This window comes from Epinephelus fuscoguttatus, linkage group LG9 (assembly GCF_011397635.1).
Source record: "Epinephelus fuscoguttatus linkage group LG9, E.fuscoguttatus.final_Chr_v1".
Classification (NCBI taxonomy): Eukaryota; Metazoa; Chordata; class Actinopteri; order Perciformes; family Serranidae; genus Epinephelus; species Epinephelus fuscoguttatus.
The window spans coordinates 20,434,909-20,457,294 of record NC_064760.1 but is presented as its reverse complement, the minus strand read 5'-3'; the positions used below and the strand labels follow the sequence as shown (position 1 = coordinate 20,457,294).

The 22,386-nt window shown below is 40.1% G+C and overlaps 1 protein-coding gene across 2 annotated transcripts in view; it reads left to right on the top strand.

The window, feature by feature from the left end:
- ccdc88b (coiled-coil domain containing 88B) overlaps positions 1 to 22,386 on the top strand; it is an 80,038-nt gene that overhangs the window by 6,728 nt on the left and 50,924 nt on the right. For both annotated transcript variants that reach the window (XM_049586200.1, XM_049586201.1), the window contains exons 4-9: positions 12,216 to 12,285; positions 12,480 to 12,538; positions 14,858 to 14,941; positions 15,812 to 15,952; positions 21,229 to 21,374; positions 21,748 to 21,829. In XM_049586200.1, coding sequence (XP_049442157.1) covers positions 12,216 to 12,285; positions 12,480 to 12,538; positions 14,858 to 14,941; positions 15,812 to 15,952; positions 21,229 to 21,374; positions 21,748 to 21,829 — 582 coding nt within the window. The remainder of the gene's footprint in view (positions 1 to 12,215; positions 12,286 to 12,479; positions 12,539 to 14,857; positions 14,942 to 15,811; positions 15,953 to 21,228; positions 21,375 to 21,747; positions 21,830 to 22,386) is intronic.

Sequence of the window (22,386 nt, the reverse complement as noted above, 5' to 3'; positions counted from 1 at the left end):
CAGTGGTAAGAACAAAGTCTGCCTGGTGTGCATGCCTCATAAATGCAACAGTAGTTTTATGTGCTCATTAGCTGTGCAAAGTAAAAACATTTCTTCACTCATATTGGTGAATGTGACCAATTGATATCACTCATATTACTCTTACATATATACTCTGTTATGTAAGTTATGAAGCTACAGCCAGCATAAAGCATAAAGACTAGAAACAGGTGGGAACAATTAGCCTGACTCTGTACCATTCTTGCTTACTAATTACCATGTTGTGTATTGTTTGTTTTATCTGCATTTGAAAAACAAAGTGTAAAAGCAACTTCCTGGACTCTCAGACCTGAATTCTGGTAAAAGTAAAACCTCAACAAAGCTTGTATATTTTGATACCTTGTCGAACTTTAATCATTAAGTATTAAAGCTTGAAATTAATATCTCAGCAGTAAGGCGAGTCATCACACAGAGAGGTAACACTGAGGCAAAATGGAGACAGACCACGCAATCACTTGGAAATGGTCTGGTTCTAGATTGAGCTCCATCTGATGTGTTTTTTAAAAAATGTCTTGAATAGCCCTATTCACTTTCTCTACCATTTCCACAAAAAAACCCACTAGTGTAATGGCTTTTTTGTGGACAAACTGAAATGACTCCTAGTTCATTATAAATAGAGGAGTCTTGTAAAAAAAAAAAAGCTGAAATATCCTTCTAAAACATAACTCAGGGCCACACCAAATGGCGAGGGAGCCGGGGTGATGGAGGAGGGCTGGAGAAGCAGTTGTCTAGCTGTAAGGTAGTAGAAACAAGAGGACAAGATGTAGCTCAACTGTCAGTCTCAACACACAAATGTTTTGCTTAAGGGTAGAAAGTCTTGAAGTGTGTGCACCGGGTGACGGAGCATTTGCACCAAAGAGAAGATGAAACAGGAAATTTCCATCCTTGGCAGACGTGTCCCTGCTTATTATCAGGCGGACGGGGTGAGGAAAGAGTGGAGGAGTGGTGAGCTGAATATTTTAGCTGCAGTTGTGGTTAGAGGCTTGAGGAAGGAGAGTGAACAAAAATCAAATAGCAGTATCATGCATTTCGTAACGTGCATTGTAGACGCCTGTGGCCATGGAGGAAATGACACAATTCTTTCCCCGGAGGATGATTCAAAGGCCTCTGTTCTCAGCAAGAGAAAGCCTCCCCAAACAGTCGTCAGGTGGACTGAACATGCGCTGCTTAGCTTGTCACACAACACAAGAACACGAGTCTACAAGGTTTCACTTCCTCATTTTCAGTGAATCACTAATGTCCCTTGAAAGTGCAGAGCAGCACAAGACGCCGGTGATAATTGGGAAGCTCATATTAGGTGGTGTTACACTAGGATCTCACCTGGTGCACTCAGAATGTAGTCCACTGTTACTGTTGATGTTTAGTTCCACTTTGGTCATGGTTTTACATCCTGCTGCTCGTTTCTGACATCCTCGTTGCTCTGTATTTGTTTGAGTCTGTGTGTGTGTGTGTGTGTGTGTGAGTGTGTGTGTGAGTGTGTGTGTGACATACAATGACAAGAGTGAGGTGAGTGTGAGCCACAGCAACAATCTGCAGCCTGGCAGGACTTCATTTTCTGCGCTGTGACCTCAGCGTCTCCGATATCATATGTAATAATAATACAGAGCTATTTGTGGAGGTGTGAAGGCAGAATACGTTTACAGTATTAACACATAAATACACTACAGTATGTTCTGTACAAGTGTCATCCGAAAGCAACTGTGTGACACGTAGAGTATTATTGCAGTTACTGTTTTGTTCTGTTCTGTTTGTTGTTTTTTATTATATTCTACTTCAACTGTTCATTGCTACTCTTTTCTATTTTTGTGACTCTATTATGTTTGTTCTTTTCTCTACCATATTATTTTAATCAGTTAGTTCTCTTCTCTTCTCTTCTCTTCTTTTATCTTGTCTTATCTTCTGTTTGTTCTACTTTATTCCATTCTATCCTGTTTGTTCTATTCTGTTTGCTTCTGCTCTATTCTATTTTGTTTTTCTTGTCTCTTCGATCCTGTTCTATGCTGCTTGTTCTATTCTAGTCTGCCCTGATCGGTCGATTCTGTTCTGTTCGTTCTGTTCTGTTGGGTTCTACTGTACTGTATGCTCTTCTGTTTGTTGTGTTCCACTCTATTAATCCTTGTTGATTCAGATCTGTTCTTTTCTTTTCTCCTCTTGTCTCTTCTATTTTATTTTATCTTGTCTGTCCTATTCCATCCTGTTTGTTTGATTCTGTTGTATTCTATTGTGTTCTATTCCATCTAAGAGCCTGTAGTGCCTCTGAATGGAGACACTTAGTTTTCAGCTTTCTGTTAATGGGATTTTAAATGTTAATTTCTCCTGCTTTCTAATTTATTGACCTTCTACATTCAAAGATCTCTGTCCTCAGTAACCCGGGATATTTTTAAGGCTTCTGAACATCCCCATAAATGATGTTTGAATTAACATAAAAATCTACAGATGAAATCTGGTTTGCACATGTGAACAAAGGCAAAAAAAATAGATAAAGGAAAAGCGAGACAGCCAGCAGAAGCATTGAAAATCATAACTGTCTGCGGGTAAAACGAAGCGCAGCACCAATCCAAACAACATAAAGAGGAATTATTGATAGAAAGATGGAATTTGGAAAAGATAATGTTGCAGATGGATTTTAATTCTCTTCAGCACTGCAGCCAGCAGCTTGATGAGAAATGTCATTCCAAATTCAGGACTTCTCTCTACAACAGTAGAATATTTTCAGAGGCATGCTCACTGAGGGATAAAGGCTAATTCCTTCCTTTTTTTTTTACCATGATGTCACCAGAAAACAAATGAACCTTGACAAAAACTGGCCTGGAAATCATATCATAGCACAGATAATGGCTCTGTGTATTACTCATACTGTTAATCTCTTATTTAAGCAGGATGTATAATTGTTCCAAGTGATAAAATATAGTGCAGGAGAGATTCTGGCAAACACCACCCAGTATGTATTTTGGCTGTATAATGGGAGGACGTCAGCATGCCAGCAACAAGCAGCCTCTATATAATTTCTACTCAGGTCTGTTTGGCATCATGAACCATGAGCTGCACAATGACCAACACAGAGCTGTAGTGGCTAATATCCTACATGCCCTGAAGGAACACAAACTTCAGGTTGGCTGCACATGCTTCTGATGCCAAACTCACATGACGGAGTTGCTGAAGGGAGCGCTTACCTCTTGGTACATTGCCTTTCTCACTGTACAGTTTATTAATTACAGTCGTCAGCAGCAGCAGCAGAGAGAGAGAGCTGTAATTGTGACTTGCTTCTGGTGATTTTGCACCGACGGATCGCAGGAGGATGTAAACAGGCTTTCGGAGCAGTTGGGAAAGGAGCTAGCCAACATTAGAGTGTGGCTGTTTGACAGAAACATTTTTAATTAACAGGGAAATTGTTCGGAAGACCAAGTAAAGTAATGAAGCATCAGGCGGATGACTTCGCTGAAGTTCTTTTAGTGAAGTCATCCGCCTGATACTCTGGTGTTGCACTAGATGGCAATGTAGGAGGAGGAGGAGCAAAGCACTGCAGGTCCACATGACAGATACTTGTTTTTGCTGCCAGGAAAGCCAGGTTTCTGGACGGGGGATGTCTGAGGCGTCTGCCATCCAGCTTGATTAAACGTCATTTAGAATCTGCCAGGAGATTTGTCCAAGATCGTGAAGCAGGAAATAAAACAAGCTGACCACAGTGTTGGTGGGCCTTCTGCTAGTCCTGAATCACCCCATTTACTCCTCAGCACATTGAAAATGCTTTCTAGCACAGACCATGATAGAAACATCCATATTCAAGAGATTATTTAACTGATGGGGACTGGCTTTAGCTAATGTTTAAGTGCTGTTTTTCCAAAATGCTCTCTGTTGTAGTTTGGAAACAAAAGAGTATATATTTTCTGTGTTAAACAAAAACCTTCAGGTGAGATACTACAGTATAGTGCCTGTAAGCAGTCAAGTTCGTCACTTGACAGTAATAAGCTGCATTTTTAGCCACAACAAGCAGCTCCATGTGTCACCCTGACGCTCAGTAGGTTGGTTGATTGGTTGGTCAGTCCACTAAAATTTCCCCACCTTTTGGCACAGTTTTTGCCTTGGAGTCTAGGCTTTGGCATGGAGTTCAAGTGTGTGTGTATGAAGGTGTGTGTTTGTGTTCATGCCAAATGACTAACACACACACACACACACACACACACACACACACACAAACAGACAGACTGACACATTAACACATACAGACACACCATTTTTCCACATCCCTTTTTATACTCATTAGCCTGTTGTTATAGCGAGGCATCAGTGGATGAGTGAAAAGTGTGTGTGCATGAATCATAGACTGTTTATAAAGAGGGACGACATGTCTCCACTTAAGCCAAAATATCACTGCTGGTGACGTCATTTGAGCCAGAGTCTGCATCAAGTTACCACCCAACCAATCGTGAGCAGCACCACTGAACGCGAACACACCGATTGCGATGCATAGCTGTCAATCATGATGTCAGATCCCCTTTATATAGCATCAAATAACTGACTAGAACCAAATATCAGAAAAAATAACACTTGCACATACAACAGCGAAATAAGAACTACCCTACATGGCATAAAACCATCTTTTGTTGAAAATGTATTCAATGTTTACTATGTTATTGTTATTGATCATTTGTACATATAAAAGTGACAAATTATAGATCTGGTATAAATCCCTCTATATAGAGAGTGGTAGGGAATGTGCAGGTGAGGTTGGAAACCCCAGGAGGGCTTATAAATTGACCCCACCTTGACTTTGTTTAGTCTAGGAAAATGAATAATGTACATCTTATTACTGTGGATTTTAGTTTGGCCCATGTTCCATCTGCTAACATTGGGGGAGCGGGGTTTCTGACCCGATGGCTTTACCTTTGGGGAACTGTCATGTCATTCATCTTTACATACGGTCTGTGGTGTGAACGCATGAATGCATGGATGCATTCCTGGATGTGGTGGCAGCTACTGTGAATTCACACTTGTTTTAAGTAGGGCATGCATTCTGACCATCATCAAAACCAGAGATGCACGATAATATCTGCACATCATCAGTGTCATCAGATAAAGGCTTTAAAAATATATTGATATCTACACGAAATGAACATTTCTGTCAATATGACAGGCAGATTAGGTGACGCTTTAATTAAGTGACTTTAATCAGTTGAAATAGGTCATATTTGCCCCGGTAGTGGCTACTGTCAGAATTGTCTCATGGAGAGCATCAAATCAAATCAAATCAACTTTATTTATATGGCACTTTTCATACAACAGTAACACAAAGTGCCTCACAGAGGTTAAAAACAACAAAGATCCAAACAGAAAACAAAAAGAAAAGAGAAAACCCAACCCTCCCACCCAACAAAAAGCTATTTAGCTCATAAAATTGAGTTAGTAGCTAGGTAAGAATGATCTAAAACAGAGACATAAAATGCATCAAAACTAAAACCTATAGGCTAACTAAAATAACAAAAGATAAAGGTTAAAAGAGATAAGAACATAAAAAGAGGAAGGGTAAGAATATAAAAAATAAATAAAAAATAGATAATAGATGGATAAATCGGTTATAAGAGGAATTTAAAATAGATAAATAAAGAGATCAGTTAAAAAGCCTGATTAAAAAGATGAGTCTTGAGCCTCTTTTTAAAAACATCAACAGTCTCTGCAGCTCTGATGTTCTCCGGCAGGCTGTTCCACAATCGGGGGCCATAATAATTAAATGCCGCCTCCCCGTGTGTTTTAGTCCTAGCTTGCGGTATGGTTAAAAGGCCGGTGCCGGAGGACCTCAGGGTCTGCGAGGGTTGATATGGTAAAAGCAGGTCAGATAAATAAGAAGGCCCAAGACCGTTAAGACATTTAAAAACTAATGAAAGAACTAAAATTGAAATAAAATCAAAATAAAATCGATCCTGAAGCGCACAGGGAGCCAATGCAGCAATTTTAAAACTGGTGTAATGTGCTCCCGCCCTCTGGTCCTCGTCAGCACTTGTGCAGCTGAATTCTGTAATAATTGTAGATTTGAGATACTCTTTTTGGGAAGACCAGAGAGCAGGGCATTACAATAATCTAACTTAGAGGAGATAAAAGCATGCATCACCACCTCTGTGCTGGCCTGAGAAACAGGCGGACTCTGGCTATATTCTTAAGGTGGTAGAAACCTGCCTTTGTTATGTTTTTAATATGTGGAATAAAACAGAGCTCAGAGTCAAAAATCACACCCAGATTTTTTACAGATTGTGTTGGTTTAAAATCCTGTAGTTTTGGTAAAAGTTTCTCTCTCTGGCCTTCAGGACCAATGACTAAAACCTCTGTTTTGTCCTGGTTGAGCTGCAGGAAATTCGCTGCCATCCATGACTTTATATCTAAAATGCAGTTAAAAAGGGCATCAATTGGCCCTGTGTCATCAGGAGACACGGCAATGTACAGTTGCGTATCATCAGCAAACTATGAAAGCTGATGCCGTGCCTCCTGATGACGTCCCCCAGAGGAAGCATGTAGAGATTAAAAAGAGTTGGACCTAAAATTGACCCCTGGGGGACCCCACACTTTATCTCATGGGTTCCTGAGGAACATGTATCCATACTTACAAAGAAGTGTCGATCAGTAAGGTAAGAGACGAACCAGTTAAAAACAGTACCAGAGAGGCCGACCAGGTGCCTCAGTCTATTTAATAAAATGTGATGGTCTACTGTATCGAAGGCGGCGGTTAGATCCAGTAGTACCAAGACTGTAAGTTTATGGTTATCTAAATTGCACTTGATGTCGTTTAAAATCTTTAAAAGGGCTGTCTCGGTACTGTGGTTCATCCTAAAACCAGACTGATACCTTTCTAAAGTGTTATTTGTATTTAAAAAATCATTTACTTGGTTAAAAACCAGTTTTTCTAAAATTTTGCTTAAAAATGGTAAGTTGGATACAGGTCGATAATTATTAAGAATGTTGGGGTCTAAATTGCTCTTCTTCAGAAGGGGCCTCACCACCGCCGTTTTCAAGGAGGCCGGGAAGACACCTGTCTGAAGAGAGCAATTCACCATGTACAGTAGCTGTTCCTCAAAGAATCCATATAATGTTTTAAAAAATGGTGTGGGAATTGGGTCGAAAAGGCAGGTTTTGGGCTTTACTTGGGAGAAAACTCGACCAAGTGTCCTCGCATCAACCAGGGCAAAACTCTCCAGTGTTTCCTCAGGTAAAAGCAATGATCCAGGTGTGTCGACAGTTAAAATCTGTTGCGATAAAAGACTGGATCTGATGTCATTGATTTTACTTCTTAAGTGGTCTGCAAAGTCCTCACAATGGGCATTGGTTGTTGTCTTAGGTGATCTGTTAAAATTACTGTTTGTTAAAATATCAATTGTGGAGAAGAGGAATTTGGGATTGTTTTTATTGTCAGAGATTAGTTTTTTGAAGTGGGAAATTCTTGCCTGTTTGACTGCGTTATTGTAGGTTTTGAGATGTTGACGTAATATTTCGTAGTGGACTGTTAGGTTTGATTTTCTCCACCATCTTTCAGCACTCCTGCAGTATCTTTTCAGTTGTTTGATTTCCTGATTTCTCCATGGGGGAGTAGGTTTTGTTCTAATTGTTTTGATTAAAAGTGGAGCCACTGAGTCCAGCATTGACTTGAGTTTGTTGTTAAAATTGTCCACAATAAAATCACAGGGTGCTGGTAAAATCTCTGCAGGAGTGCTCTGTAAAATCTGGATAAAATTTGCAGCCACTTCAGAAATTAGGTAGCATTTCCTCACTGTTCTCACCGGGGCCTCCTGTTGGTTAAAACTGGTCATGTTAAAAAACACACAAAAGTGGTCGGACACAGCCAGATCCACAACAGAGGACACACCCACGGACAGGCCATAGGTTATGACCAGGTCCAGGGTGTGCCCTCTGCTGTGGGTCAGCTGCGTGATATGTTGTTTAAAATCTAAACAGTTTAAGAGGTTTAAAAATTCTCTGGATACTGGGTCCGAGGTGTTGTCAATGTGTAGATTAAAATCACCAGTTATTAAAATCCTGTTGTAGGTGGAGTGAATGACTGATAATAATTCAGAGAAATCACTGATAAAAGAAGTGGAGTACTGGGGTGGTCTGTAAACCGTTATGCAAAGGATAGGAGGGCTGCTAAAAACAAAGGCATGATGCTCAAATGACGTGTAACTGCTAAAAGAAACTTCATTTGAGGACATTGTGGTTTTTGTTACTGATGCAGTTCCGCCTCCTCTTTTACCTCCCCTAATAGAATATAAAAAGTTAAAATTTGGTGGGGAAGCCTCAGTGAGAACAACAGGTGTGTCGGTGCCAAGCCATGTCTCTGTCAGGAGAGTACTGTCTAGGTTATTGTCTAAAATTAAATCATTTATGATAAAAGATTTGTTTAAAAGGGAGCGCACGCCATCCAAACCTGTTAAAGTACAATGGCTTTCACAGTTTTACATGTAACCTAACTTAAGAAGTTTTCTTATTGTCCCAGTGAATGTGTGCAATTTGAAGAGCATTTTATTTTATATGTGCATCTGCCAGTGGGCCATCATTATAAGAGTATAATAATGTTAATTCCACTACAGGAGAGACCTGATGTTCTCTGTAATTAGGTGGAAAAAAATATGTGCATATATAGGTGAAAGCATAGGAGAAAAATAAGTTAGAAAATACTGGCATTTAGGATATCAGCAAAAATCCAGTTATGTGCATCCCTGATGAAAACAGTTACATCTAAACCAGGTACAAACATAGTTTAAAACCTCGCCATTTTATTGACACACAACATAAAGTTTGGTCGTTGGGTGGAGCCATCTTGTATATGTTTGATTTGAAGTTTATGTAACACAAACATGCAGCTCAGGTTGGTTTGTTGAGGTTATGAAAACAAAACTATATGTGCGTTTAAAAGAAACACAAATAAACTTTTCAAAAGAACACAAGGAAATCAACAAAAGAAAAGCTCTTCTACCATTATGCTTTTAAGCATGAATCTACCCATACACACAAACCAAAATTAGTGCTTATCAGTGTCTAATCATTATTATATTTGTCCCAACATACACATTTTAACAACATCAGTAGCTCAGGGTACTTTAAAAAGTCTATTCCCTGAAACAATGAACCCCCTCCACAATACTGAACTTGGTACAGTCCAGGCCCCCCTTTACTATAAAGCCCATTGGAAGCTCTCACTTCCTGTTTGGCAGTTTAAACCCACAACCAGCAGGTAACATGGATGGAAGCTCATTTACAAACATTTGGTTGATTAAAGTTGCTTGTAACTAATACATAAATCTAAATGGGATGTATTAATAAATGAAATGAGTTTTTATGTAATTAAGATTGTGAATGATGACAGTATGGACTAGATTGTATCTGACCACTGTGGAACCTGCTCTTAAAGAGGACATGTTAGCAACGTGACAAACTTTGCTTAATGCTTGATTCAGACTGTAAGCCAATATTGTCTAAATGATCCCCAGTTCAATATTAGATGTTTAACCTTTTCAAACTGACTGTTCCTGATAAATTTGAATGCATGACACTCCAGGTCCAAAGAAGAGTGAAAGCTCCAGTAAAGCTGGGTCTAACCCTGGCCTGGTTTAAGTGGGGTTTTTTTGTCTTTATTTGATAATAGTGGTGTTGAGATGAAGCTTCATGAAGCGTTGAAGCTTTCCAGCATATTTGGTTTGTAAAATATCTCAAGGCTTCAAAACCACCTGTTGGTCAAAGAGTGTAAAAAAGCAGATGTTCTCGGCCATGTTATCTGTGATATACCATATATTGGCCCAGCAAAGGCTTTTGAATAATGACTGTCAACAATGGAAACAAAGTAATGCATCAAATGTGTGTAAATCAATCCTTCAGTCAGTAATCGTAACATAATTTAATAATGTCAGCGGGGGAAATATTAGTGTTCTGGAAAAAAAACTGGAAAGTGGCCATAGTTTAATGAGGCAGAGGGCAGGGAATTTGCTTGAGTAACAAGGAAAATGAAGTAGAGGTGAGACTTTATTCATTTTTGTTCAGGAACAATGATTTCTCAGCTCCTCAGCAGCTTTGGGCATCATCAATGATGTCACAATATAAGCCTTGATAGGTGCTTTACGGAAAACGTACTGGATTTTTTTGACACATGCTCTGAAGCTTTGCCACAGCACATAACCTCTCTCATTCATTCATTCATTCATTCATTCATTCATTCATTCATTCATTCATTCATTTTCCATAACCGCTTATCCTGTTGGGGGTCGCAGGGGGGCTGGAGTCTGTCCCAGCTGACATTGGGCGAGAGGCAGGGTACATCCTTGACAGGTCACCAGACTATCTCAGGGCTGACACATAGAGACAGACAACCATTCACACTCACATTCACAGCAAATTTAGAGTCACCAATTAACCTGCATGTCTTTGGACTGTGGGAGGAAGTATCTGGAGAAAACCTGGAGGAACCCTTTTGCTGTGCGGTGACAGTGCTAACCACTGCACCACTGTGCCGCCCATTAATCTGGCCTCTGTACAACCTACTCCAAATAAGGCACAGGTTAGCATTGTGACACAAAACATGCTTAATTCAGACAGTAAGCCAATAAAGTCTGAATGACCCCAATATTAGATTTTTATTTTTTGATAACAAACTGTCTGTATTTCTGATAAATAAAATTTTGATGATGTTGTGTGATGCTCCAAGTCCAAAGAGGAGTGAAAGCTCCAGCAAAGCTGTTTTTTGTCTTAATTTGATACCACAAAATCTGGTGTCAATCAAATACCAAGAGATACAGGGCCAGAAATGCTGATATACGTACTTTCTAGTATTAAAAGTAGCTTATGCACTTTCATGTAGGGGAGGGCAGAGTAGCATGATTTATGAGGTAATCAGCCTGCTGAAGTAACAGCTAATGATGACCAATTACAGTTTGAATACGTAACATTAACTAATGCTGAAGATCTGATTAGACTAAAATGTTAATTTCATGACTATATACCTGGGTATTCCTCATCTCGCTCTTCATTTTACTCTGTCTGTGTGTCAGGGGTCTGGATGCCGAGGCATTTCCCTCCTGCTGCCTTCTTTTCTGTTGCAGCACCTCGTTCTTTTCCTCTTTCGTTCAGCCGCCATTGCAATTATCTGTCGGATTAAAGTAGTCAGCGCTTACTATTGCGTGCCAGGTTGTTTGCACAGACAGTTTTGCTCTTGAAATACAAATGGATACAACGTAGAAGAGAGACACTGATCCCTTTTGTTGATATCAGTCATTTTGATCTTCAAAGCAGAAATGTAGTATCTGTAGCACTGATATTCTGTTATTGATCCACCCACCCCTGGTGCAGACGTGACAGGGAGTGAGGGAAGACAGAGGAGGGATGGCATGCATCAAAACATCCCGTCTGACCTGAACCTGGTTATTGCATATTGATATTGCAATTGTGTGAATTTAGCATCTTCAACTCCTTGGCCGTCGAAACGCTCTATAAACAAATGTTTTGGCAAAGAATCCCTGAATTATTCAAGAACTGTGAACCAGATATACTCTGAGCTGGACACTTTGCTGCTGAAAAATAAACTCGGTGGCAGACAAATGCCGTCTCTTACTTAATTTCATCATATTATCTGCATCTGTGTGCTGCAGTTTCTTGTAACTTGTCAGCCACAGACCAATGCTGATACCTCTGATAAGCTAAAGTAAGCCAATAATTATGTCCGTGATAATGTATCAGCCAGTATGCAGCATGTTGGCCATAGTGATCTTTAATATGTTGCTAGTAATGGGTTCTGGTTGTGTATAATGCCAATTCAGACTCTGTATATTGTGATTGTGCTGTGCCTGCATTGCTGTCACATTACTCATATTATGCATGTCTTTTAACAACGCGGGCAACAACAGAATCAGGGACTTTGATACAGGGTTGTTATTCATCCATCAGATCATTTATTTATGTTTCTATTAAGAATACCAAGAGTGAGCTCCCCCGGAATATATTAAATCTAATTTGTACAAAGACTCCTTGACCTGGAAGGACAAAAGAAACTCTTATCAGAAATCAGCTCTTTGTTTACACCACAAACTGCAGGAGGCTGGTGGAAAGATTTTCTGTTGTTGTTTATCCAGGCTGACTGTGGGCAGACAGGACGGGCCGCCCATCACTCGAGTTTTTTTTCTCACTTAACTCTTCACATTTCTCTTCAGGAAGACCTGCAGCAGTTGATACTGATGCCTCTACCAAACGTCGCCATTCTGGGTCAGGACCCCCTGACAGGTACAAGATAACCACATGATCCTATCAGTGCCATGTCTCTCAGCAGCAAGAAAGTAATTATACTTTATATACGAGTCCATATCTCTGCTATCTGTGAAACACATTAAGGTGATAATGATAGGGAGGATGGTGGCGGGGGGTGGAGATGATGATGATAATGATGATGATGATGACAGTTATTTCTGTGTCCTCAGAGGCAGCCGTGGAAGAGCTCAGGCGGCTGCTGCTGCTCTTACTGGGATGTGCAGTGCAGGTGATCACACACTCACATGACCATCACGCTTTCTGAAGGTCGATAATGACACCGGTGTTGTTTTACTGAACCTGCGGACAACCAGTGTTTTGCACCAGATGTTCAGTGTTTTACATTTTTAGCCATACCAGCGGTTCGGTCAGTTGGTCCATCTTTTGATCCAACACTAGGACTCAGAGTAAAAAATTTATTGGATGGATTATCCTCTGTCCCCAAAGAATGAGCACTAATAATGTAGGTGATGCCCAGACTTTTTATCCACTACAGGATTTCTACTTATCCAACACTTAAAGGGGAACTACATCCATTTTTAAATTCATACATGTCATTCCTATGGTCCAGGACAGTCCACAAATATTAGTAAACATGAACAACTCTCTCCAAAATCCAAAAACTAGAATGCTAAAAGTCAAATTTGTGATGTCTTCAAGTACAAAGTCTGGAGCTGCTTCATAGACAGTGGATTGGGAGAGATGTTCTAGTTGACACTGGGAGCGCCCAGGGAAATCTTCTGAGTATATTGGTACATTTATGTTTCAAAACTGAGAACACTGCAATAGAGTGAAGCTCATTTGGATGTAAAAAAGAAATGAAACATTCTGTTGACAAAATCAGGCTCCTGTTCACTGTCTGTAGAGCAGCTGAAGACTTTATACTTGATGACATCACAAATTTGAGACTTTCTTCTCTGGTTTCTGGCTTTGAGAGAGAGCAGCTCATGTTCACATATGTAGATTGAATTTACCTAGGCCGTGGGAAAAGCATGTTGGGATTTTAATTAAGGTGGTGTTGCCCTTAAAGAAAATGAAAGGGCACCAGTGCATGCAAAGTTTTTTTGCATGAAGGGCAGTCTAGGGTACTGAAACTCAGTTCCAGCATGACACCAGTTCCTATACAACCAGTACCTACTGAATCATAACAAAAATTTCAGTGTCTCATTTCGGTGCCAAATTGTGAGAGTAGTGAGAGAGTGTGTGTGTGTGTGTCTGTCTGTGTGTCTGTGTCTGTGTGTGTGTGTGTGTGTGTGTGTGTGTGTGTGTGTCTATGCTGGTGAGGCATGACAATGAGGCTGTAGAGAATGACGTTAAATGTGGTGGGGCAACATGTGTGAACAGTTGAGAGTGTTTGACAGTGATATGACATGATGTAAAAACTTCAAGACCTGAGACAAGTTCCTGTGTCTTCCTTACCACCTGTTAAATAAAGTGAAGGTTGTTAGCCCTGAAGTTAGCAAGCAACGTTAGCCTCCCATTGGAACCGGACCACCTTCACTTAAGGTGGAATGTTAAGGTGGACCAGCCATTCTCATTGTAGTGACAATCTCAGCTGCACTAAAACACAAACTGGAGAAATACTTGTTTGCTGAGTCCCTCCTGAATTAGGGAGATTATTATTGATCCCAACCCCAAATTTATGTGTGCTGTGATTAGTACTGTAACTGTTATTTAGTGTTAAGGTATTGTAGTTGGGTTAAGTTTTATTTTACTTATTAGGTGATTTTTTTTTTTTTTGTTAAAAGTGTTTTCCATTTATTCACATTCATATATATTTAAGTACACTTTAGGCCAAATATGTTGTTCGATTTTAAGTTTAAATTAGCTCTTGCAATAAAAAAAGGTGTTCTTGTTTGTCACTGTCATTTATCCTTTATGTTCTTTTATTAGTGTTGATTCAGGCCAGTGGCGTACGGCAGTCAGGATGAGCCTCAGTGCACACTGTCGTGATGGGCCCTAGTGCTAGATTTTGCGTTGAACAGCACACTATATATTTTATTGTATTGTCACATGATCAAATATAGACTTGACGTTGGACAACATACATATTGCCAATCATCACTGCAATACTGTGTATTACAAAAATATTAATAAGAGAAGATATTTTTCATTAAATTGATTTTAAAAATAGTTTATTTATAGTTCATTTAGTTTATGTAAAATGAACATCTAATTTTGTTATAGATTGTTACCGACTATTTCACAAAAGAAACACTGACGGAGATGTGTTTGATATATACAGTGCAGCCAAACTGACTGCACTGTATATATTTATGCCCCTAGTTCAGGCACCATTTAGGAACCAGTATCGGGGAGAAAAACAAAGGATACCCAACCCTAATCCCAGAGGACACTTCATTCTTCTATCTTCACTTCTATCATGTTTCTTCTACCTTTGTGTCATTGAAGTGAGCTGTTTTGCTGAGTTTGTTTTGAACATGGGCCAACCGGGCTGAGGGTGACACTTCACTAGTAATTTGAGTATAATTTGATCTTAAACATGCGCACACACCTGAGACTTCTTTTCATCCCTCTGTGTCTGCAGTGTGAGGAGAAGGAGACATTCATTCAGCAGATCCAGTCTCTGGACATTGAGACCCAGGCAGCCATAGCCAGCTGTATCCAGCAGGTATGTTTTAATCAAATCAAGGACACCCCTAAATATGAAAGGCCTTCACTGACTGACCGCCAGTATGGGGAGATATTATCCAGAGGATGCGCTTCTAAGAGGAGTTTTGTTCCGAAATATGATTTAGGAAAGAATTTCCTCACTGTCTGGCCTGCAGGCAGAGAGACTGAAACTATTATACCTTCTCCTGGCGCTTCAAGTAAGTGTGAAAATGAGCTGCTTGTTATTCTGCTGGCAGCCTGTTAAGGACCTCTGGGTGCCCCTTGCTGCCACCGTAGAATGGATCCTCCACCCCTCATGTCCACCTCTCCACCTCCACCTCTGTCACATCCTCCTCTCGCCTTCATCTTTTTTTTCTGTCATTCTGCTGTCCAGTCCAATACCGCCTAATGCCAAATTGTAGTCTTTTTAAAAAATCCCCCCCGTGAATAATTGCCAGCATTACAAAAACAGCATGTTGCATACCAGCGTGTCTGAATTACAGTAACAGCATGTTGCCCACCAGCCTTTTTTGTGCCAGGTTTCTCAGCCTCATAAATCATTGAGGTGAGAGGTGCTCTTCCTGTGTGGATGGATGCACCCCCTGCTTGCTGTTCATATGCCTTCCACCCGAGGACATTTCAAACCTGTCTACATAATCATTAGTTTTGCCTGCATTAGTCAGGCATTTTTGGACACGCTTCCCTAACAGATACATTCCCAAACAAATGTCAGAAATGTTTTTTTTCCCCTCCTTTTTAAATAGATTCATCTCTGCTTGGTATTCACACAGCCTTCACACTGCCTGGATTGTTTTTCCCCAGATCTGCCATCTTGTGTCAGACGCACGTTGATCTTATCATGTGACCTGAGAAACTGTCCTTGCTGCAGGTGACTCAGGATCCTCGCATGGTGCTGCCGCTGCGGTGGGAGGAGCTGGTGGAGGCTGAAGGCGCAGACTTACAGCTGGCGTTCAGCTCCATGGCCAAACAGATCCAGAGCCTGCTGGCACAGAGAGACACACACCTGGAGGTATACATACACACACGCTTAAAATAGTTTGACATTTTGGCAAATGTGCTTTTTCGCTTTCTTGCTGAGAGTTAGATGAGAGGATCGATACCACTCTCTGACATGAGTCGTATTGATCTTCTCATCTAAATCTCGGCAAGAAAGTGAATAAGTGTATTTCCCAAAATGTCGAAATATCATGTGATGATGTTTTCACACCAATGTGAGAAACACGGGAGCGTAAGCTATAAGCAATGCAGTCATCACTTGACCTATTGAATAATACACCTGATTGGAAATTGCTTAATTGGGGACACCAGACATTAAACTGCTGTTTGACTTTTTTATACATGTATACCATCTGTTCAGACAGATGGAGTCCAACACATCAGACAGACTTTTTTGTGCCTTAAAATGATTTAAACATGAGTCCTCTGGTGGCTCAGACAACATATAGTTTAACATCAGTGTCCCTGGTTTGACTCCTGACTGGGGACCTTTGATGCACAAAACAATGTGTCGGGCATTTTTGTACGAGACCTGAACAATATTTTCCATGACTTTATAATAAGAAATTTAATTTTCATGAAGTTAAAAGATTGAATTAACTGGAAATTAGGACATGCATAAGTAAGCTCTTGTTTCATCAGGGCTTAATTGTGTCACATATTTGATTAACATTTTATATCTTATGCTGCTCAGATCTCATATTCAGTTTGTAGCTATTATTTACCACTCGCAGTCGTAGTGATTCTGCCTTTTTAACAACCCAACTACCCAACAACAACAACAAACAACCTCTCATAAAAGGGATATTTTCCCAATTTTCAACCAGCTTTGCTGCAAAACAATGTGGCAAGTAGGGATGCACCATTTATAAGCTTAAAATCGATATCGATCGATACTCGCCTTGTTGACTACCATTGACCTATGGGAAAATAAGATGACATTCACCGATGTCAGTAGCTGATGTTTTCTGTTGTGTCACATCAGTTTTGTGCAGGCTAAAAAGCAGAGCTCAGGACTAACGGCCACAAACATTAACCATTGAGCAGGTACAAGAAGAATACAATGATTGTTAGGCAGATGTGATCTCACTGCTGTTTGACGAGATGGCTACTAGCACCCGGCGTCCCTGCATCCTGGGGACAGTCCAAAATGTGTTTGGGACAAACAGAGATCTTCCCCAGGACACTTTCGGGGTGAAAGGATGCAGTAAACCCACTATCGATGTGTCAGAGGATGCACCGTATTGGTTCCCTGACAATGCTACATTGTGGACAACATATCAGTGTTAAAATCCGCAGGAGGAGATTAACGCGTTAATGTCAGCTCTCTGCAACTGAAGACTGCAACTAACAGCTCACGGAGGTTGCATTGATTAACATTATGATGCATTCAAGCTCTATTCAGTAAAAATGAGTATGGGGTGAGGGTAAATTATTAGTTTTTCATGATTTGAACTTTTTCACCGGTATCAGCTATTGGTCAAATTGTTATTTTAATCATCGGTATCAGTCCAGAATTTCAAAAATCAGTGCATCCCTAGTGGGTGCTATGTGTAATTTTTTTTTTTTTCGGTTCAAGGGCTGTTGCTTGAACTCATCGACTGTATAAATGATGGATGTAGCCACAGTGACGTTACCCATTGGTTTGTGGACCTCAAGATGTCACCATCTTGGATTTTTGAAGTCACAAGTGACCATATTTGGACGAGAGGGTGGAGCTAATGGTGGCTGCTAGCTTTGTTAGCACATTACATTTACAGCTGTGATTAACTGTGATAATGCTGATGCTGATGTTGTTATCTGCAAGAGAAAAACAGGCTTAAACAAAATGTGCTAACTGGAAAAATTTTACATCCGACTCCTTTTAGTGCAACCAAATGTTGAACAAGCCTTTTTTAGGTGAGCGAAAAGTTACAGTTACCTCTTATGAACTGAAATAGCGATAGATACGGCTGCACCTATTCTCTATGAATCTTTGGTTACGCTATAGTTACCTTACCTAACCAATGTTGTTGCTGTAGTAGCTTGTTGTCAATGGATGGCGCACACCTGTTAGTCAAAGCAGCCTCTTTAATTCTACATAACTTTAAGCTTTAATAAAATACAAACTGGTGGGATATATAAAAATTAACCCTCCATACAGTTGTCATGAATGTGGAAAAACGCTGTAGAGACCAAAACCATTTTTCTACCAGGCTGTGAACATGTTTTTTCTGCTGTAAAGTTGGGCATTTCAACATGGGGCTTTGTGGGGATTGACTCACTTTTGGAGCCAGTGTCAAGAGGCTGTTAGAAAAACTGCAGTTTTGACACTTCACAGTGGCTTCATTTTTCACACCCCAACTATAGATAGTAGTTCTGCATTTTCATACTCGGTCACCATGGACACAAAGAGTGTAGAAATGGATCGAGAGAGAAAGAGGCCCACCACACAACTTTACCTCTGTTTTCTCTGATCATGTAGCATCAATTTCAGAGGTACTTGTGTCTCTAGACTGCACAGGCGGTTCATTTTTTATCAATCAATCAATCAATCAATCAATCAATCAATCAATTTTATATATAAAGCCCAATATCAGAAATCACAATTTACCTCACAGGGCTTTACAGCATACGACATCCCTCTGTCCTTAGGACCCTCACAGCGGATAAGGAAAACCTCGCCAAAAAAACCCCTTTAACGGAGAAAATGAAAAGACCATCTTTCCAGCTGTGAAATGCTTCTTTAAACCTATTTTTCAAATGAGTAGGTTGTAGGATAGATTCAAATTCAGAAAACATGAGTATACTGTGAGGCTGCCATGTGTATAGGTTTGTGGTCTGTGCAAGTTTGTGAAAAGTAAATGAAGAAATCAAACGTGTCGGTCCTCTGTCTGGAAAAATAGGAAAATATATTTTAGATTTACAAAGTCATTTTTTTGTTTTCAAAACAGGAAAACCTAGACTACAATAATTACCCTGTATATGAGTTTGTTCTCTTTGTTTGACACCACCCTGCATCTTCAAATCCACTGAGATTTTTTACCATCTTTTTGAGGGATTAAAAAGCATTATTAAAGAGACTTTCTTTGTTTGGAGCAGTGAATAATATTCTAAACCTTTAGCTACAACTTTAATATGAGATCAGAGCAACATAAGACATTAAATTTTGATCAAATAATTCCCACTGACTCAAAAAAGCCCTGATGAAACAAGGGCCCACTTTGATCTCCTTTAGTTTAGCCGTGTAATCGCATGGAAACAGAAGAGAAAAGGCATTTTACATTCATTTTGCAGAGAAACAAATTGTTTAAAACCCAACAGGTAGATAAACACCATAATGACACTGTACCTGCAGTCAGTTCAAAGTAAACAGACCTTATTACTCAATATAACAAACACATTTTGAGCCAGGGAGGTTATGTTTTAGGTTTGGTTTGTTTTTCTTTTTGTCAGCAGGATTACAGAAAAACTACAGGCCCAATTTTCATGAAACTTATTAGTAGATGGGTCGTCCAAGGAAGCACCCATTAGTTTTTGGATCAGATCAGAATCACAGGGTGATTCATTCATTAATATTCCATAACCACTTACCCTGTTAGGGTTGCGGGGAGGCTCGGGCATATCACAGCTTACACTGAGCAAGAGGCGGGGTACACCCTGGACAGGTCACCAGACTATCACAGGGCTGACAAACAGAGACAAACAACCATTCACACTCACATTCACAGCTACGGACAACTTAGAGTCACCAGTTTACCTGCATGTCTTTGGACTGTGGGAGGAAGCTGGAGTACCTGGAGAAAACCCACGCGGACACAGGGAGAACATACAAACTCTGTACAGAAGGGCTCCCCCACCCGGGATCGAACCAGGAACCCTCTCGCTGTGAGGCAACAATGCTAACCACTGCCACCAAGGCTGGATACACAAATTATTTTTCACCTCTGTTAACATTGTGAGACAAGGCATGTGACCGTGGCGGAATAAATGCTTTACATCTTAACATTTAGTAGATGCTGGTGAAGTTCATAGTGACAAAAGCCAAACAGTCAGTTGTAGAAATATAATGACTCCTCTGGTTATCCCACATGTCATTACGGAGCACTTAGGGAGAGTGGTTTCATGGGGGAACTGATACAATTTTAACAATGCTTCTTTCTCAAACTAAGTGTGGCTATGGAAACATAAATACACACATATGATGCAACGAACTGTACTCTTATGCACATCCAAATGTCATCTGTCTGTCTTCACCAGAGATATTCATTCAGATTTGACTCAAGTAAAAATTTCCTCATGGGAACATGCAGTTTTTCACAGCGATGGTAACAAGCTGTCATGTTCATGATGTTATTTCAGTCTGAACATTTGTTATTTGTACATGTGTGAGTGATGCTAAAGTGTTTTCTGGTTTTCAGAAATGTATGTTCGATATGTAAAATATTTCCACTGTAGAAGTACATATTTATTGCGCAGCTGAGAAGATAAGGCTTCAGCTAGACACAACCGTAGTATGACATCATTTAAATAGTTTTGGAAATATATCCACATATATGTAGTGATTGCTCTTGCGGATTTTAATTTCAGAGAACTGGACTATTGGCCTTGGCAGAGGTCTGCGCTCACCGAGTGCGCCTCTAGTTATTTTTGTTTTTAATCTCTTTATAGTGGCAGTTTCAACTTACCAAAGTTCCACGGCCACTTGGTTTGTGAGATGTCTTGGTTTTAACTTGTGTTTCTGTTCCTTTCTTGAAGATCCACAGTACTTACATGAGGCAGGGAAAAAGTTGAACGAGGTTTAGGCAGATCAAGTCCTGCCAAAATTACATCTTGTGTGGTTTACTACCGACTTGATGTCCTATTTCTGTATATTCTTACTTACTACCTGCTATTATACTTAAACACCGCATAACACATCAAAAACGTATTACCATCCAAACCAACAATAGCTTCATGTCGTCCACAATCTCCTTTTGTCATGTGCACTTAACTGCCTGATGGCACCACACCTGGCATAAAAAACTTGTGCCTGTATTCTGACACATAAATAAAATAAATATAAACATAACCTTAGCATAGTCCACCACCATACGCTACTCAAAATATACAGAAACAGTTGTGCAAACTTCAATAATAGCAGAACTTGTATAATATGTCGTATCAACACAGACATTCTTACCAAATATAAATATGTGCTTCAGTTGCTCTCACATTCTGTCTCACGTGTCTCTCATTCTCTCTCCAAATCCTTCTTTTCCTCCATCCTCTGTGTCCCTTGCCACATCTCTCTCTTCCTCCCTCTCTCAGAGGATAGCAGAGCTGTGTCGGGAGCGGGAGGCCCAGTCTGACTCAACCATGGCGCCCCTGGGTGGTCACAGCGAGGAGCCATCCCAAGGTCTGGCACTCCAGCTGGCAGACAGCAAGGCCAAACTCCGCCGCCTTAAACAACAACTGTGAGTGTTTGTGTGTTTATGTGTGTGTGTGTGTGAGAGATTCAGAAACTCAAGAGAAACCTTTAGAAAAGTTACGATAAAGGTCAACATGAAAAATGTGCAAATTATTTTGTCACATAAAACCGTGAGTCGTTACTCAGCAACGAGTGAGGGACAAATCAGGTAGTCACTGTGACTGTATCACAAAGGTCACTGTAAGCCAATTATAATTGCAGGATGTCTTTAAATGTTTCTCACAAACATAATTTGCTCTAATCTATTTGTTTTATCAGCCAATGTATCACAGAAATAAAACACCTGCAGAATATGTTTGTAAAAGAAGTGTGTAGTTGTACTGGTGCTGATGCTTTTATGTTAAACTAATGTTTTTTAGGGAAGATAAAGGTGATCAGATATTGGATTACAATCTGGAGATTCAAACCATGGAGGAGCAGATCAAGAAACTTCAAAAAGAGGTACAGACAGCCTGACTTGTGCCTCCGGATCTAAAACTGAAACGTGCTGTTCTGTTTTAGTGATTCCTCTGTAAAAGAGAAAGAGATACTCATGATTTGGATACACAGAAAGACTTCACCACACATAAAACTTAACTAGTTTGGCAACAGCTGTAATATACTGTATGTGCGCGCAGCCAACAGCGCAAAACACAGGTGGCTTTTAACAGCCAATAAGTCGATTCCTCTTAGGTTATGTATTTAGCAGCAATTAAACAACACACATTGCAGCCAACTGTAATTTTATCCAGAAGAACACTGTTGTTAAACTTCTCTCCCAGCTGAGCTCAACAGTTTAGAGAATCCAGGACAAAACAACGGGGATGATCCTGGGTCACATGAGGCCTTTGACGAAACATTTCCTTGTATGTTTCCATTGTTGCTGTGCTACATTTAGTTGCAGCATCAAACAGTGTTCTCAAACCATAAAATCTGTTATGTGTAGACACTATTTGGTGCTACGACAAAATGTGGGGGAAAGCTATCTTTATTTAAGCTGTTGTCTAAGTGTTAACTTT